The sequence below is a fragment of the Panicum virgatum genome, chromosome 9K (genome assembly GCF_016808335.1).
Source record: "Panicum virgatum strain AP13 chromosome 9K, P.virgatum_v5, whole genome shotgun sequence".
Lineage (NCBI taxonomy): Eukaryota > Viridiplantae > Streptophyta > Magnoliopsida > Poales > Poaceae > Panicum > Panicum virgatum.
The window spans coordinates 56,551,428-56,570,445 of NC_053144.1; the positions used below are offsets into that span (position 1 = coordinate 56,551,428).

The 19,018-nt window shown below is 45.8% G+C and overlaps 1 protein-coding gene across 3 annotated transcripts; it reads right to left on the bottom strand.

The window, feature by feature from the left end:
- Positions 1-2,143: 2,143 nt before the first annotated feature.
- LOC120652552 (probable inactive receptor kinase At5g10020) lies at positions 2,144-7,260 on the bottom strand. Of its 3 annotated transcripts, none has more exons than XM_039930406.1 (4): positions 5,619-7,260; positions 3,115-4,743; positions 2,397-3,017; positions 2,144-2,322 (listed from the first exon to the last, which is right to left on the bottom strand). In XM_039930406.1, the coding sequence occupies exons 1-3, from the start codon at positions 6,538-6,540 to the stop codon at positions 2,431-2,433; spliced, it is 3,138 nt and encodes a 1,045-aa protein (XP_039786340.1). In that variant the 5' UTR covers positions 6,541-7,260; the 3' UTR covers positions 2,144-2,322; positions 2,397-2,430. The 3 variants fall into 3 exon arrangements, with proteins under 3 accessions (XP_039786340.1, XP_039786339.1, XP_039786338.1); XM_039930405.1 differs by having other exon boundaries at positions 2,144-3,017; positions 5,619-6,764; positions 6,858-7,224; XM_039930404.1 differs by having other exon boundaries at positions 2,144-3,017.
- Between the last annotated feature and the right edge of the window lie 11,758 nt (positions 7,261-19,018).

The window sequence follows — 19,018 nt, forward strand, 5'->3', positions numbered from 1 at the left end:
GCTTTGAAAAATATATTTAATATGATCAAAATAAAAATGATTCATTTTTCCTATGCATGTTGTATTATTATGTTTAATTGTTCAGTTCATGTGTATCGCTGGAATAATATAAAGAGTATAAAATATAGGTGCAATAAAATTATTGATAGTCTTATCTTCTTTGAGGCTACATCTTTAAGGTCTCCATAGATCTTTATCACCTTCTATTATTGTTTCCATTGGGGTTGTGTTCCATAGATTGTCATAGCAATAATTTTATCATATGAACTGGCAAGCTTCTCTTTCTATCTCACCTTCTGCTTCATAACCCTATTCGAGACAGCAATCTAGAAGCAAGGTGTCCTGGTGATAAGTTGGCTAGCAAGATGGTAATCGATGACGTGCAAATGATTTTGCTCGGCATGCTGGCAATCGACCAAGCATAGTAGTAATTTGGTTCCAGGGCATTTATGATACGGTTTTGCGTTACATTGAGCGGAATAGTGTGGTGGAGTTTTTGTAGTGGGAGCAAAAACACCAACACAGATAGCGGTGTACTCCCTTCAAAAAATTAGATATTTTGGTTTGTCCTAAATTAAATTTCTAAATTTTATCAACTTTTTAAAAAAAATTATAATACTTTGAATGTTAAATGAGAATAATTAGATCTATTATACAATATATTTTATATTTTATATTTTTGATATTTGATGTGTTAGATGTTAATGTTCTTTTCTATAAATTTGATTAAACTTAAATTATTTTGATTTAGGATAAACCAAAATACTTTGTATTTCAGAACAGAGGGAGTAAGAGGAAGAGAATGGCGGCTGCTAAGCTTGTTGTTAGTTGTTACAGTAAGCAATGCCTAGTGTGGTGTTATGGAGATTGTGATGGCCATATAGAGGGTGGCGCGTATTATTATTTGCTGTTACAGATAATATAATATTTTTATCGGTGTGGTAGGATTCTAGGTTGGACTATTTGCTTGTATTTTTTTCTACTACTACTATAATAATACAAACATACATTACATCTTGTCTGTTATAAGAAAAGATAAGCTGGTTTATTTGTTGATTTGGAGGGAAAAATATTGTTATAATTTAAAGACGATGGTAAATCTGCTCTAGTACCGTTTCGAAGGACGTGTCTAATGCAAAGTTTAAAGAATTAGATAAGATAACAATGTACGAATGGTTTTAGTAGGCGGAATTTTACAATGGCTAAACAAATAAGAATCATCCATCAAGTTGAAATCGACGGCTAAGAAATAAGAGTTATAGGGAAAAAATATCAACCGGTAACAAAATAGGTGAGATTCATATCAAAATAGAAAAGATAACTCGGTACCTCCTGCTATCTTACCAAAATAAAGTATCATTCCAACCACTGTAACAAACCTCTTTTAGTAGACTGATAATAAAAAAATACTTCCATACAACAACAACAACATAGCTTTTTTTCCCAAGCAAGTTAGGGTAGGCTAGAGATGAAACCCGAAAAAGAACCATTCTGTAAATAAAATGGAAGTCCATACATAACGAAAAGGATAAGCAAAGGTCACAGAGCTACCACAACAACAACAACAACAACATAGCCTTTTTTTCCCACGCAAGTTGGGGTAGGCTAGAGATGAAACCCGAAAGAAATAAGTTCAAGGTTCAGGCACATTGATAGCTAGTCTCCAAGCGCTCCTATCCGTTCGTTATGTATGGACTTAATCTATTTTAGGTATCATACTTTTAGAAAGACATAAACAAGTATTATAGAACCGTTCGCACCTCCAAACGAATTATATTAGTGATCCTAATGACCTAGGTATCATACTTTTAGAAAGACATATTGTGCAGCTTTGACATGCAGAACTGCGCATTCACAAGAAAAGAACTGGCAACGCATTTATATACGTCCCTCTAGTTGTTGACAAAGCATATGTTCTTGCAACAAAGTTCCTCTTGATGCATTGCTTATTTGAGAAGCAAGAATCTGCCGCGCATCTCTGCCGGAATCAAATACATGGAAGCATGAAGCAACATGAGGATAATCCGCCCTTGTTCCTCCAGCTAAAGACTCGTGGTTGTCAGAATCTACATTATATTGTCACACAAAACTGCTGCCTAATCTGATACAAGTGCACCTTTCAAAAAAAAATGAAAAAATCTGATACAAGTGCTGAAGCAGTAAATCGAACAACAAATCATTACATCTTTGTTTATTTTCCTTTCTGATGTCTGAAATCACAATGCACAAACTTATTCTCACAATCATCTACTGCTAAAAATTGTGGACTAACTAAAGATGAATAAACTATTCCCAGGAAGAGCAGCCCAACCAACGAATGATCAAGGAGACTACACACACCACCACAAAATCCTAGCAATCGTTAGTATACCCTCTCTGAGTTTCCACAAGCTGATGTAAGTACGAGATGTACACTACCAAGAATTCCGATCACAACAAGGACGAAAGGTCCTCGAACACCGTTCGGATCTCTGGCCTCTCAGATGCAGACCGGATACACCGGATCGCGATACGCAGCATGTCATCAAGCGCCTTTGGGGCCCCATCTGAGCTCCCAGCTTCCGCAATGTGCCGGTCGTAGCACTCCGAGACACGCTCCTCCAGTGCTAACATCCTCACCCAGTCTGTCAGATCGACCACGCCGTCGTTCACACAGATGATCTCACCAGCAATCTTCCCTGTCAGCAGCTCGAGCAGAATGACACCAATAGCATACACATCGCTCTTAAGAGACGGGCATGGCTTGCTGGTGCTTGAAAACTCAGGAGGGGAATATCCTAGGGCACCAGCATTTAGGACCTGCTCAGCCATGCCAGTTGGAGTCATCAGCCTGTGAAGGCTGTAGTCAGTTACAAGAGCAGATAGAGTGGAGTTCTGAATCAGGACGTTTGACGACTTAATGTTGCCGTGTGGGATAACACGCTCATTGTGCAGGTAATCTAGACAGTGAGCAATGTCGGTCGCAATGTTCAGCCGCTGGCCTACTGATAGAGGTGGGAGATTCCGCTCTTCAAATTCTGGAGAAATCAAAATATTCATCAGTAAATGATTGGATCGGACACTGGAAGAATTTGATGAGAGCAAGGAGTGAAGACTGAAGAAACCATCCCTTACCAGACAAGTAGGTAGATAAAGATGTGGCATCTACATAATCCGATATGATGATCCTCTTGTGCTCTTTAGGGCCCCAGTAGTAGCCTCGCAGGGGAACAAGATTGGGATGTTTGACACTACCAAGCTTTTTTATTTCCCGGGAAAATTCTTTCTTACTCTTAGCAAAGCCTTCCTTCAGCCACTTCACTGTCAGCATGTACCCATTGTCAAGTGTAGCCTTGTAGGATGTCCCATGGCAGCTCCTGCCAATTATCTCAGCAGGGGCACGAGAGAGCTCCTCTGCTGTGAAAACAACTGAATTATCAAAGAGATGTAAATCCCCAACCAGTTTATCAGGAGAGTGCACTCTAAGCGTAGAGTGATGATGTTGGGTTCGCGCATCAGGAGGTGATGATGACAAAGAAGGAATCGATGATGTGATGTCTTTATGGGCCGAACTACTAGCAATTGGCTCATTGAAATAAGCAGCATCAACTGGCACATCTTGGGATTCATGCTGTCTTTCCTTACCAGGCAATGAAACAGCTCCAGACTCTGCAGTAGGCAATGATCCTAATGATACATCATGCATTTCAGTTGTTGAAGTTTCTGCACTCCTCTGAGCACTCTGACCTTGAGATACCGGCTGTTTACCTTGGCCAGTACCCTTCTCGCTACTCTTCCAGCTATTGATTTTCCAATGAACAAGCAAAAGCACAATAATCCCAGTAACAAATACGACAACACATATAATCAATGCATATAGAATTCCCCGCTTCATGCCGTGTCTTCCCTCATCTGATTTGTCAGAGCCATTTGCTGATTCAGAGTGAGGAAGAACAAGTAATTCATTCCCTGGATGGAAAGATGAATCTGGGAATTTAAGCAAATTGCTCGGAACAGAGCCAGACAGGTTATTGTAGGAGACATTAAACTGGACAAGTTCATCAGGGAGGCCATCAGGTATGCTACCATCGAAATGGTTGCTTGATAAGTCAATGTATAGCAAATTTTTAAGCTTGGTGATTGCTCTTGGGATTTGGCCAGTAAAGTTGTTTTGACGAAGGTTCAGCAATGTCAATGCACTTAAATCACCAATGCCCGATGGCAGTGAGCCGTTCAAAGAATTGTTTGAAAGGTCAACAAACGATAGGTTTGAAGTTTGCACGGGGAGAATGGACAGATCTATAGAAGTTGAGTTCTTGCCATCACGATTCGGGAGGGGGAGATTCCCTTCAAAGCTGTTGCCTGAAAGATTTAAAAAGGTTAGCTTAACCGCTGTAAACATATTTCCAGGCAAAGGTCCATGTAGCTGATTGAGACTGAGGTCAATGGAAATCAACTCTGGATAGGTTCCAAGGACAAATGGCAGCTCTCCTGCTAGCAAGTTGTTTGAAATCCTCAGTGACGTCAGCCTCAAAAATTGGGTTGTCTCATTTGGCCAGTTTCCTATTAATCTATTTGAGCTCAGATCAATCGTCTGGAGATAATTTCCCCATGTTCGGGCGACCGATAAGTTCCCAGATAGCATGTTTTCACTCAGATCAACGACTGAGCAGCTTCCAAATGTGATTGGTAAAGTTCCTTCAAGACTATTGCATGACAAGTTCAGGTACTTCAAATTAGTCGATGTTACACGTTTAATTGGACCTGTGCAAGAGAAAATGGGATAGAGAAACTAGAGGCAATCAGTATCATGATTGCTAAAATGCTATACATTATATAGAAATAAAATGGTTTAAAACATAGCATGCATGGCGGTGCCCAAGTGTATTACGAGAATATTTTAGGGATTTGCTTCAATTCTTGTTTAAAATGAAAAGGTTTACGAATCTTACGAACATTGAATCTCTCCTTGAAACTTCAAAAGATAGTTCCCGAAAATGTAATCAACAAACTACCACAGATAAAACATTGTTAAGAACTTAAATTTCATGTCGCCATTTTCCTTATTGATTTTGTACAACATATCTTGGAAATGACCAAACTTGATCAGTTAATATTATTCCCTTTGCTCACTGTTGTTGATCCAAAGAGGAATAATAAAAAAAGTTGAGACAACTAGCGTAACATCACTTTAGCTGCGCACATTGACAGCCACAAAATTGAGCAATCAGTGATAATAAATGTATTTTTGGAATATAATGGTGATTAATATAACAATATCCAGTAAGACTTAGAAATTTTGTTTCAGACGTCGAAAGAAGGAAATGAGCAATTTTCTTCATATGTATTAGGTGTTTCAGCAGATCCACACAATCTGTAGGCTTTAAAATCGTATGCATGGTCAACTCGCAAAAAAGGCCACCCACATTGAATAGGAAAAAAAACAAGATGACGACTGGGCAATGAAATGAACCCCATTGTTTTAAGAAAGCACACTTTTTCCATGTGTCTCATTATAATATGTTGGCTCAAGCATTAGGAATATGTTGTGGAGAAAGATGCATTCCTAACAATAGATGCATTCCTAACAATGAGATGAATGCAATATTAAGAGAAGCATTGTAGGAAAATTATCTGACCTGTAAGTTGATTACAGCTAAGATCAAGTTCAGTCAGCACCATAGAGGTCTCCCGAAAGAGTGCTTCTGGGATGGAGCCAGAAAAATTATTATTCTGCAGACGCAGCACCTTGAGGGAGATGATGAAGTTAAACTGCGGGATATTGCCGCTCAGCATATTGAAACTTGCATCAAACACCTCGAGGCTGTCTAACAAAGGCATCGGATCACTGTCAAATAATGTCCCTGACAGTACATTGTGGCTAATATTCAAGTACTGAAGCGTGCTAGCCATAGATGAGTTATCAGAGATCGATGTCAAGGATCCTGAGAACTGGTTGCAGCTCAAATCAACATGGACTGGGCTCTGCAGCTGCACAAAAATGTCGTCCAATTTACCAGTGAAGCCATTGCCACGAAGGTCCAAATACTTCAATTTTCTCAAGTTCCGGAAACCCATTGGCAACGCACCATGAAAAGCATTGGAAGAGAGATTGAGATACCCCAAACCAGCCAGCTCAGTCAATTCAGAGGGAATCGGGCCTGAGAACCTGTTGTTCGACAGATCCAACAGCTGCAACGACGCCATCGACCCCAGCTCACGCGGCAAGAACCCTTCCAGCTTGTTGTTCGACAGGGACAAGTTCCGGAGCATCGGCATCCTCGCAAGTGCCGACAAGCTAGCAATCCCAACGAGCCCAATGCCGTCAAGCGCAATCGAAAGAATCTGGCCGCCGCTGCACTGCACGCCGTGCCAATCGACGGGGCAGCCGTCAGCGTCCAGCGCGGCCGTGGGGTTCCAGGTGGTGGCCTGACGGCGGGACGGGTCTTGCCGGATGCCTCTGCTGAATTCCAGCAGTGCCTCCGTGTCTGAACCAGCAGCCACCGCCACGGCAGCCGAACACACGGCCCAGATCGAGAGGCACAGGACAATGAGCCTCATTGCAAGACCCTTCTTCTTTGCAACCAGGCAATTGCACCAGTGTTCATGCAGATGAGATCAAATTTCCGGAACACTGAGCTTGAGATGAAGCAGCAGGTAGGGTAGGGTTTAAGCCCCTTGGAACCGAGAAAAGGGGTTACGGATGCAGGCGAGGATGCCGGCACGAGAATGGAGCAACAAGGAAGAACGGAGTCAAGGACTGAGACATCAAGAAACGGGCACCGCTGCAAATGTGTACAGTGCAAGCTGGAATTTTGTTATCCAAGAAAGGAAATGGCGCCGCGCTAGTATAGTTGCTTCATCCAAGGATTACTAACCAGCAACACGGGATGGGCCTTGACGGATCTCCACCCCAGCTACGCCGACAGAGGAGCGGCGGCCGGCGGGTGGAGGATCCGGCAGGGAGAGTGAATGAGGGGCCGGCGACGGCGAGGCCGCGCTCGGCGGCGACGCGCTGGACAGGAGCTTCCCCTGCGTCAGTGGTGGAGCGAATGCGCTCCACGGAGGTGAGAGCGGAATGCGGGCTGCTGCTCCATTTGGGCGTACGACGAGAAGCAGCAGCAATGGCGTGGCGTGCGTGGAGAGGGTGGGCGAGAGACTGAAGAGTGTGGATGGAGTAGCGGGACTGCGGGACTAGCGCCTCTGCCGCGAGACCACACTGCTCGCACTGACCGGGTGGAATACACAGAGAGGCAGAGTGGGAGGGGGGAGGAAGAGGAAGAGGAAGAGGGGGGTGAGGTGGAAGTGGTGCAGAGGGACGGAGGAGCAGCAGCTGGAAAGGCTCCGGTGACCGCATTCCTTTTACTACACCAGTACACCTGATTCGATGGAGGCGTTTCACTGGCACTGTCAACCCAAAAGCGCGGCCGTGCAGGGGAAAAAAAGAAGGGTCAGTTTGCATCCATACCACTCCAATTTCTTGAAATTGGATCTCATATTGAAAATCATGCCATTGAGTGGCATGATTTTCAACATGACACCCAATTTCACGGAGTTGTGGTGGCATGAATCGAATTTTCCCAAAAAAGAATGGGGGCTGCCGGCTGCGAACTCCCTTTGGGAGATCATCGCGCCCGTTTGGTTTGCGCTGTGCAAGTGAATAGTAATACTTTGATTGTTAATTATAATGTCAAACAAAGTCAGTTGACAAAACTAACTTTAGAACCCCGCGCTAAGAACCCTAAATAATCTAATGAAGTCTTTGACTGCGCAATTAGAGAATAGTTACTGTAGTATCATTGTAACCAATTATCTATTAATTGCCGTCATTAGATTCGTCGCGAAAAGTTACACACATCTCTAAAAAATTTTTACAAATTAACTTCATTTACTACTTCATGCATAGAAGATTCTCCCGTAGCGTAGCGTGAACCAAACGGCGCCATCAGAGATCCGAAATGAGAAACGAGGCCTCGTGGCTTTACTCCACAAAGGTACCTTTTGTACACGAGCGTACCCTTATCCGAGATAATAGTAGTGTAGTCACTGATAACATAGGGTGTGTTTAGTTGGTGAAAATTTTTGGGTTTGGCTACTGTAACACTTTCATTTTTATTTGGTAATTAGTGTCCAATCTTGTACTAATTAGGCTCAAAAGATTCATCTCATCATTTACAGCTAAACTATGCAATTGATTATTTTTTTAAACTACATTTAATGCTCCATGCATGTGTCCAAAAATGCGATGTGACGGAAAATCTTAAAAAAATTTGGGAACTAAACAGGGTCATACTCCATCAATCCATCTTTCCCCTCTTCCTTCCAACAAAAGTAGTACTCTGAATATATCCTCCTCCTTTGCACAGAGGTTCGCAAGTACAAGAATCCGGAGCCGGGCAGACTCTTTGTCTCGGGTTCCCCTTTCTCCTGCTACAGTCAGAGAGGCGAATCAGAGGCGAATCCCGTGCCGGCGCCGCTCCTTCTGGTTCCCCCTCCTCTCCGGCGGCTGCTTCGACACCGGAGAGGGAGGGGAACCGAGGGATCCGGTTGCTTGGCTGTATATGCTCCTAGTCTAGGGTAGATCTAGATAGGGTAGCTCCTTGTTCCTCATGTCTTCTGGGAATTTTGCTGTGCCAGATTCCTTCATTGGTGTGCTGCTCGTCGGTGACGAGTTCTTCATCCAAAAAAGCGTTTGGCGTGTCTTGCTCCACTTCTTCCCCGGCTGCTTCTTCGTCGGTGAGTGGTGTGTGAGCCTTTTGCTCATCTTGAGCGTCTTGGTTGTGGCTGTTCTTCCTGGCGTGAGTTCCGTCCTTGGCGGTCATGGCGGTCGTCGCTGCCGGGATAGTGTCTGGGCGGACCTCTTGTTTGCGTTTGTTGCCGACGGATTGGTCTTGCTTCCTTCTTTCGATTTTGTTCGTCTGAAGGGGGGACGACGAATCCGGTGTGGCTTGTGGCTTGCTTCATCTCTGCGAAGGGGCGGGAGCTTCCAGTCTTCCCCGTCTGTGGGATTTGGTTTCCGGCTGCCGGTTTCGCCGGCGGCGGCGGAGTTCTTGCCGGTCTTCACTTGCTGCAGAGATGGCCGATGTGCTTGGGAGGCCATTTACTCGGCTTCGTCGCCTAGCAGTAAGTCCTCCTCTGCGGTCTCCACCTTGTGGACTTCGTCGTTAGTGCAGATGACGACTATAAGCTTGGTTCCGACAGGCGGCCGGGATCAAGAAAGATGGCGTGAAGACCCTGGAACCTAGTGTGGCGGATGTAATTTCCAGTTGTTTAAGGATCTTTACTGTAAGATGGGGTTGTACCCTGGAACCTAGTGTGGCGGATGTAATTTCCAGTTGTTTAAGGATCTTTACTGTAAGGATGGGGTTGTACTGTTCTCTTATGGACTTATGGTTTAATACAACTTCCTCCTTTCAAAAAAAAATTAGCGCGACTGACTTGCAGCAGCGTGCCACTTTTTATCGTGATGGGCCCTTTTTTTTTAGTAGTCCGTGATGGGTCCTATGATTTGAGATTCCCGGACTGTTGAGCGTGTGAAGCCGTGAAAGGTAGCACTCATGTCGCCATGATTTGAGGCGAGACCGCGAGCGCAACGGCGCCGGGTGCTAATCCCCCCTTTTTCTCCCCCACTTTTTGCAGTTTGCAGGCCCGGGAGTCAGCTGCGGCGAGCCGGCGACACTGCCACCGAGCATGCGCTGGCCCGGCCGGCTGTCCGGCTCGGGATGCGCAGCTGACTGTGGCCCGGTAGTGGAGTGGGACTGTGGCCAGCAGGAGGCAGGGGCGACGATGGCACGACGGCTGCCGGTGCGCAGGTGCAGGTGTGCAGCGCTGCACTGCAGAGCCGCCGCGGTCTCCTCGGTCATGCGCCCGTCCTCCGCGCCATGCGGTGCCCCCGGCTAGTAAAATAGCCAGTGCTCTCCAGTCTCCACTGTGCTAATTCATGCCCCTGCCGCTCTGGCTGACCGCTGACTTGGCTTTGCTCACTTCTGTAGCAAATCAACCAAACTCTGGTGAACTAGTTACTAATGTCTACACCTTTCAAAAAATAAATTATATGTGTACAACTGGATGGGTCGGACAAAGCGAGCAGCTGGATCAGTATTACTATTATTCTGTAGTGTGGTTAGATCTCCCCTCCTTTGTTTAGAGAAACATGATCAATCGTCAGGTCAGTGGCCACACAGGACAGAACAAAAGCTTTTCCTTGTCTCCCTGATGAAGGAAGTGAGAGTATGCACGCGACCTTCCTTGTTGCACAATTCCGGCGGTCGTTCTCTTTTCCTAGGTCACCGGGAGCCACGACAGGAGCAAGAGCGCGGGCAGGACCAGGGTTTACTTTAACAACCAGTCTGATCGAACCGGCGGAGTCCGGTACCGATATACCGGACCGGTTTGGCCGGAAACCGGTCCAAAACGGTCGAAGTCAAATTTGAATTTAAAATCCGCTGTGCAAACGGTTCGTACCAGTATACCGGCCGGTTTGACCGGTTTACTGGCCGGTTTGACTGGTAATCGGTCGGTTTGACTGGTAACCCGCCAAATTCAATTTTTTTTCTTTTTTGATTTAAATTCAAATACCCGCAAAGTATACTAAATGAATGTTTGTATAACATGTTTTAGCCTAAATGAACCCTCCAACTCTTTTTTTACTACTTTTACATTGTATTTGTATACTTTTGTATGCACTTTTTTTGTGTTTAACTTCAAATCCCCGCAAACTATACTAAAAGAACGATTTTTTGAGAAAATTTAACACCATTAGATTCGTCGCACCTTGAAGTATTTTTAGGAAATTTTTGGGTATTTTTTATTTTTTGAATTCAAATTTGAATTTTGAATTTGGGTCGGTTTGATACCGACCCAAACCGAAACCGGGCCGGGCCGACCGGTCAAACCGGACCGGTTCCCACCGGTTTGGTTAATCATGGGCAGGACAGGAGAGCTTTCGGAGGCTACAAGCCAACGATGCCGCCGGAAGCCTCTCCTTGTTTGCTTCTCCGGGAGCGGTAGCGCGCGTTTGTTCCCTTGCGGCAGCCACCGCAGTGGCGCCTGATCCACGCCTTTGTTCACTTGCGGCCGTGCCCACGCCGACGCGCTGCGACAGTCGCCGCCGGCGTCCGAGGCCCGGGGGGGGGGGGGGGGGGGGGGGGGGGGGCGCAGGGTTGCCTGGTGGGTGGCCGTCACGACGTGGCCCCTGTTGCCTGTGGCGGCATGTATCTTACTATTACTAATTGGAGGCTCCTTTTGAAGCCTCCAGATAAAGCCACTTAGGATCCTAGTTGGACAGTCTAAAAAAATAAAGAAATCCCACAAATTCTCACAAAAATCAGAAACATCTAGCCATCAATTCGGTAACTCTAATCATAATAGTCATTGGATCTGTAATCTTTTTTTAATAAATTATCCACCTATCTTACTATTACTAATTGGGGGCTCCTTTTGAAACCTACAGATGAAGCCACCTAGGATTCTAGGTGGATATTTAAAAAAATAGAGAAATCCCACAAATTCTCACAAAAATCAGAAACATCTGGCCATCAATTCGGTAACTCTAATCATAATAGCCATTGGATCTGTAATCTTTTTTTAATAAATTACCCACCTATGCCATTACGAAAATAAACTAAAGTAACCCCCTAAATATGTATACCCACCTCTGCCATTATAAAAAATAATTTAAAGTAACCCCCTAATCTTCATGTAAATTATCCACTTATGCCATTATAAAATAATAATCCCCTAAATTTTTATATATATTATCCATGATCTAAATCAAAATTATATTATTATAATAAAATCTTAAAGCGCAGCAATATAAAATTCTATATTACTATTTCTATCATTATTAATATATTATTTATGTTATTATTTATATAAAAATACTAATCATAATGTGTGTCTCACCATACATTCATGTATAAGAGAAAAGATATGAATACTAATTTTTATGTTGTTCACATAGCTCAAACAAAATGTTCAATTAAATACATATCAAACATATATGGATGTGTGATGCAAATTGAAAAAAAAAATTGTTAGTAAATAAACCTATCACATTTATTATAATTACATGATGATAAATATATATCTTTACAGTACTGGAATAGAATAATTAATTGGTTAAACAAGGTGTGAGATAGATAATTATTAAATATCTCTAACTAGCCCGTGCGGGAGCATGGTTGATAGACTAGTTAGGAATAAGAGCGTTCCCTCTCGTGGGTTTTAGGAAGCGTGTGGCCGTCGTTCCTGATCCGCGTTACTTGTGGTAACATGCCCCCCTGGCCCCATCCCTCTCCTGCACCCTGGTGCAAACGAACAAACAGCTGCCTGGTAGCGCCGGGATCAGTGGCGCCTGGTGCCGGGTGGCCGTAATGATGCGCGAGCAAGTGGGGCGTACGCGACGGGGACAGCCGCTGCACCGAGCGCACGAATGATTAGTACGGCGATAAGCACAGGGTGATGGGCGCAATCAAGGACAAATCACTGGGCATCACGCACGCAGAACTAGCACTAGTAGTTCTTGGCATCGATCGCACCGGTACCGCACGGGGGACTGCATGCAACTCGAGTGCGCGGCCGTTGCACGCGGCGGGCTTCCCATCATTAAGTAATCTCCATCGCAATCAATACGCATCACCTACCACGCCTTCTTTAAACCAGAGCATGGTGTTGGCACTTGGCGGTCGCCGGTCTCGGGCTCTCGGCTCACTTCACTCCGGCGGCGCCCCGGTCCAGGAGCCACGCACGGCGGCACGGGCACGGCAGAAACTACCGCGCGGGCAGGTAGGCAGGGCAGCCGGCAGCCGGGTTGAGGCCTCGAGGTCGTCGCCCGCGCGGCCGCGGCACTGGAATGCGCCATTCCCTCCCGATGCAGCAGAGGGGGACGAGGGAGCGGCGCCACTCGCGGGGCATCATCTGCCGGCCGAGGGACCGCCGTGCTGGAGGCGCCCACCGCCCTTTTTTTTCATTTCCTTGGTGCGCGCCTGCACGCACGGCCCGGCTCTCCGCGACTCCTCGCGCAAGGAGATCTGCTGGGGGTCGATCGGCTTTTGCACACGCTCAATGATGGACCCAGCCAGGGCGCAGGGCCAGGTGACAACTAATCCCAGCTCGCCTCGCGCTTGCTTCTAGGTGGGCCGTGGGAGGAGGATTTGAGGGAGGCCTGATGGCCTCTCTGCTCGCCCAGCCCAAGCCAGACGACACTCATTGCACACTGCCGTACTGGGGCGCGCAGCCGGCTACGGAATCTGTCCGCGATCGGAATTCATACGATGGTCGTGTTGGGGTTCGACCGTGTTCAACCGTTGATCGTCACGTGGAGTGCCATTAGAACCCCTCTCCCCGATGACAGAATACCAGAATTTATTCCCGTAGTAAATGGACATTCATGCACAGAAGCTGGAACCGCGCCCGGCGCTGACACACGGCAGCGCAGCCCGTTCGTAGCTCCACATCCACGGCATTCATAGACCGGGCCTTTTTTCGCCTTGTTGTTCCCCCCCCCCCCCCCCGGGCGCTGCACGAACGCAACGCATGCGAAAAGGCCGGCCGGCGGGCAGGTAAAAAGGCGCGCGATGGGTCAACTCAACGACCCCCCGTGCATGCTCACCGCCGAGTCACACCGGTCGCCGCCGTAGTAGGGCCGCCGGCGGGTTAGGTTAGGCAAGGAGGTACTGTGCCTGAGCGTGGTGGCGGTACATGTCAGCGTGTGGATGACCTTTTATTGCACATGCCCTGGCTCTGGCTGCCTGCCGGGCACCGCAGCGATGCCGCGGCCGGGCCACTGCCATGGCCTGGTGGGCTGGTGGCCATGCGTCATGCGAGGACGATGGGCATGGTCCGTCCTCCAGTCGTCTGCCTCGGCGATGGGGAGGACACAGACGGCTGGATTTATGCCTGGCCCAACCGGTCGCACCACATGCCTCGTACCAGAAGTAGTGGTTGCTACAGCTTCCGGAGTCCGGACATGGCGCGCAGCCGGATCGTGGCATCGTGCAGCATTGCCTTCGTGTTCCGGTCGCCGGGAGAGTCGGTTGAGGCTTCGAACCAAGTGTGCCAGTAGTTTGTATACTGAGAGCCCGTTTAGTTACCAAAAATTTTCATCTCCCCTTTGAACACATGTATGAAGCACTAAATGTAATTAAATAACAAAACTAATTACATAGTTTGGATGTACACGAAGAGACGAATCTTTTGAGTCTAATTAGTGCATGATTAGCCATAAGTGCTACAGTAACCCACATGTGCTAATGATGCGGTCAAAGGCCTCAAAAGATTCATCTCGTGGTTTCCAAGTGAGTTCTGAAATTAGTTTTTTAATTAGTGTCCGAAAAGCCCTCCCGACATCTGGTCAAAGTGCTGACGTGACATCCAAAAAATTTTGAGGAAGGAACTAAACGGCCCCTGAATTGTTTTCTGGACCGTGTATGATTTTTTATTTTAGAAAAACAGTAGGCAGTAGTGTGTAGTGTCCACGTTGCACGTCACCAGATTTTTTTTTTGAGATTAGACAATACACAATCACACTCATCCCTATGAGTATCTTCGAAAACTGAGCCGGCAAATTTTTGAGATTGACGAAGTCACCACAAGCATCTCGCTATCGACGAAAAAATCGCCCACTGCTGAAAGCACAACGCCGATAAATCCTATAATCTTTGCTCGCAGATACTATAAAAAGACTAAAAGAGGGTATGCAATGCTATTTCTCGACGTGAAATGAATAAGGGGAACGGTGACGATCCAATAGGCAATATGGGCTTTTTTTAGTGCAGTAATCCATGTGGTGAAACTTTACCCCGATATGGCCCAAGAAGAATGACTGCCTTGGCTTTCCAGCCCAACCCAATAATTTCAGGATTGACATCACAGTGGGGACCCAGGCTTTTTTTCATTTTTATATTTAAGAAAAAATAAAATTTCAAAAATATATGTCGAATAGGGAAATTTTCAAAAATAGATATGGACGACAGGGAGCCTGTCGCCCATCCAGTTGGCGACAGGACCTAAATGTAAAAAAAAATTACATTTAGGTCTTGGCGCCCAGGGCGCATTAAACAGTGAAATTATAAAATCGATATAAAATCGTAGAAAAATTGAAAAAATACAAACTTAACTGTTCTGGATCCACAACTTTTGTTACATAAAGTTTTTCATTTGATCAATGTATCTAAATCAAGAAAAATGGTTCTTGTACCTAGAAAAATTTGAAATAATTCATTTGGTCTAGTTGTGATTATCTAAAATTTACCAACCTTTTTTTATAGCTCTTAGGAAATAAAATAATTATACTATAAAATTTATGTCTTCTAATACTCAGTATAGCAGCATGGATAAATAACCCATTTAAACTAGACATATTGCAAGATCTAATTTAAAAACCTATTCTAGAAATGCTTTCTGGGCCTACCAATTTTGTACAAGCCTATTCTCACCATATGCAACACTCTGGCCAAAGATGACATGCATCCAAAGGATGGATCTTGAGATATAAATAAAAGTGCATTAAACTTGTATTTAAAATAGAGCAAGATACATTGATCAAATGAAAAACTTTATGTAACAAAAGTTGTATATATTGTTTCATAGAATCCAGAACAGTTTAGTTTGTATTTTTCTAATTTTTCTACGATTTTATATCGATTTTACAAGTTCACTATTTAATGCGCCCTAGGCGTCAAGACCTAAATGTAGTTTTTTTTACATTTAGGTCTTGTCGCCAACTGGATGGGCGACAGGCATCCTGTCGCCCATTAGGGGGTGACAGGCACCTATTTTTAAAAATTCCCCTATTCGACATATATTTTTGAAATTTAGTTTTTTTAATATAAAAATGAAAAAAGCGCGGGGACCCAGGGTGCGCCATTTCAGCCCTCTGAAATGAACCGCGCCCTTTCGCCTTGCCGTGTACAAAAAGAAGAAAAAAAAAGGGTGTCCCATTTTCTCTAATCGCCATGAAGAATTGAAGATAGATCAACACTTCAACAGAAGTACCTACTCTATGTGATTGTACTTGGTGTCTCCTTGCGTTATGGTGTTACCAATCTTCATTTTGTACCTCCTCAACATGACATCATTGCCAACGTGTACAAGCACGTACGTCAGGGACTTCAGAGTCGCAAGTAGAATAGGGGTGCAGGTTGGCCATGGTTGGGCACGGCCTGCCTAATTGGTTGACCTATCAACAATAAACTGGACAAATCATACATAATGCCACTATAGCTAGGTTTCAGGCCTGCGGCCAGCATACACTGTATACTGTACTGTGCTTGTACCGTGTACTAGTAACACTTGAATAGCCTTCGGGCTTTAGCTAACTGCTGATTGTTAGCACACGTCACATGCGGTTGGGCGAATGATGGTTTGCGTGCTTGGCGGCATGAAAGCAGCAATATGATAGATTAGAAGATTCAGAAGACTTTGTGTACGTTAGAAGATCAAAGGGTAGATATGCATGAAGCAGTACGCAGCACCAAGGGATTAAAAAGTTGAAAAACATCAAGTATTTATTTTAATAAATGTAGTAGTAGGCACAGAACCGTGTCAACCTGTTCGTCGTTGGATGGTTTCTATACTATCTGGAAGAATGAAACAGGCAAACAGCTTCCTGTCTAATGTTAGGTGCTATCAGCCATTGACCTAGGCACTAGCAAGCTAGGGAATGAGGTTAGGATGATAGCAGCCCATAAAAATCAAAGACAATGAGATATCATCCAAACCTACCCTTTACTTATCGTTCACAAAGGATCAAAGACTCTTAAAATCATACTACTACTTCTCATCATCATGTTTGGTGACTTTATTAGCACATATAGTATATTTTGTGCACTATTAAATACTAATCAGTTTGTGGCTATTGGGCTTTGGATTAGACTATCCCCAAGCTCCTAGTCATAATTCAACAGAAAGGACCAAGTGGACGAGACGGAGACGCAGCAAGTCAAAGCGGGGAGTATCACATGAGGAGTATTCTAACGTGCTGCCTTGACGTGCCTGCAAATCCAAGCAAACAGAAATGCTGTGGCAGTGGTTGATTACCACATACTGATATCATCATGTCCTCATCTAGGAAAAATGTTATGTAAAATGGTTTAAAACTGAAATAGAGAAAAAAAAAATCCAAAACTCATTCACATAACTTCCTTTTAGCTTTAAAGGGCAAAGAGATAATAAGGTCTTGTTTCTAATTCGTTACTAAGAATGGTTAAAGCCCATCCACATAACTTCCTTTAGCTTTAAAACCCCATTCACATAACTTCATTCGCGTGGACATAAACACATTGCTCCGGTATTTGCTCTGTTTTTTGAGCTAACCTAGACGAACGCTCTTTGCATTCGGACTTCTCTTGCTGTCATAGCTTGCAACATTTCAGTGATATCGCTGGCGCTATCCATTCGATACAGCAAGCAGCCCGTGGGAGCGATCAAGTGCTGTGCCACCCAAACTACTCCTCCACGTCCTGCAGTAGAATAAAATGGCTGTCTGGCTAGCTGGACTGTTGGAGGTAATGAGCCTTTTGGGAATTTGAGTTATGAATTGTGATGCCACTACTAGTAGTGTATCATTGGCATGCCTATTGCCTGGTGCCAAAGGAATCCAGGAAGCTGCCAAGCTGTTCGCAAGTCGCAACACTTGAAGCACGGCAGTATGGCCTAGTGAGTTGCCCTATCATGGAGCAGTTGGGTTCGGCATGCAGTGGGCTCTTCAAACGTCAACATAGGCAGGAATCTTCAGAGACGACGCTCTTTGCATCCAGTTCGTTGCTGCAAGGTTGCAAATTCTGTGGGTGGAATTGGGAACCATTTGTCCATTTCACACACTGAAAACAGCACAGCACAGCGACGCTGCACGCTGCACGCTGCACGCTGCACGCACAACACACAGGCATGCAGCAGAACGCTCTTCAGAGTTGAGTTTCAGAGCAGCTGAAGCAAATACCCACTTGGCGGCGCATTGTGCGTGCCGACTGACAGCGCACACACGCTACTATTCCACGGCAGCACAGACCCAGTCTCAACTTGTAGCAGCAAAAGCTTTGGCCTTTGGGTGATGCTTTGCATTTTCCGAAATCTAGATTTCTAGCGGATACATGCTTTACTTCGTCGAGGATGCATATTACGCCTGAAAAGGCAACACAATGGCCATTCCTCTCTTTACTACCAATGAAAAAAGTGGTGATAAAAGAGGGAGCTTAGAAAAACTTGACGCGGGAATCTGACCTGACATCCAAGAAGGTTCTTTTGTCACTTTCAGTGTGCAGGTTACGGTTCCTTCGCGCTTTGTCCAAGCATACGCTCACGGTGAATTCGTGAGGCGATTACTACTGGCATCATGTTCAGAGGCAGAAAAAAGAAGGCGCACTTGGGGTTGGGGAGGGAGAGGTGACGGGGGGCATCTCGAAAAGGCGACCAGAAACGCTCGACAAGATTTCCAAAAGGACGCACAGGAAAGATCGCTTCTAGATCGCGTTTGAACTTTGAACGAGCTCCGTCGTTCGCGTGCACTTGCATTTGTTTTCTTGTGACCGACAGCAGGGACACCGTACTGGCCGCGGTCAATTGTCTTCGGATTAGTGACTCACTGTCCCGGTTTCTTTGCTGTACTAGTAGAAAAGCCGGTTGCCGTAGTACAAAACGGAGATGGGCGAGCATACGGACGCACCGTCGCGATGGGACCCACGGCCACTCTCTACTCTCTAGACGTTTTGACAAAAACCGGGGCTCTCGTCGCGAGGACGTACGCACCGGCAGGTCGGCACCTACCCGACCGGCGACCGCGAGACCAGACAACAGTTGGGTCCGAGTCCATTCATCGGACGGGAGCACGCAGCCCAAACCCATGCGACCATGCCGCCATCACGCGCGTCCACGTCCCCTGCCGCCCACGAGCCGACGCCTGCGAGCTCCCCATCCGTGATCGGTCCACGTCCATGGGCCCGATCCCGACGCCATCCCATCGGCATCATCCCATGGGCGTCTCGCGGTCGCCGCCTGCCCTGCCCTGCCAGGCCGCCCCCCGGCTCACGCGGCGTGCCTG

Coding starts and splice junctions, on each gene's coding strand:
- LOC120652552 (XM_039930406.1), bottom strand. CDS start 6,540: ATGAGGCTCATTGTCCTGTGCCTCTCGATCTGGGCCGTGTGTTCGGCT. Junction 4,744..5,618: donor TAGCTGTAATCAACTTACAG/GTCAGATAATTT, acceptor TCTCTTGCACAG/GTCCAATTAAACGTGTAACA. Junction 3,018..3,114: donor TTTATCTACCTACTTGTCTG/GTAAGGGATGGT, acceptor TGATTTCTCCAG/AATTTGAAGAGCGGAATCTC.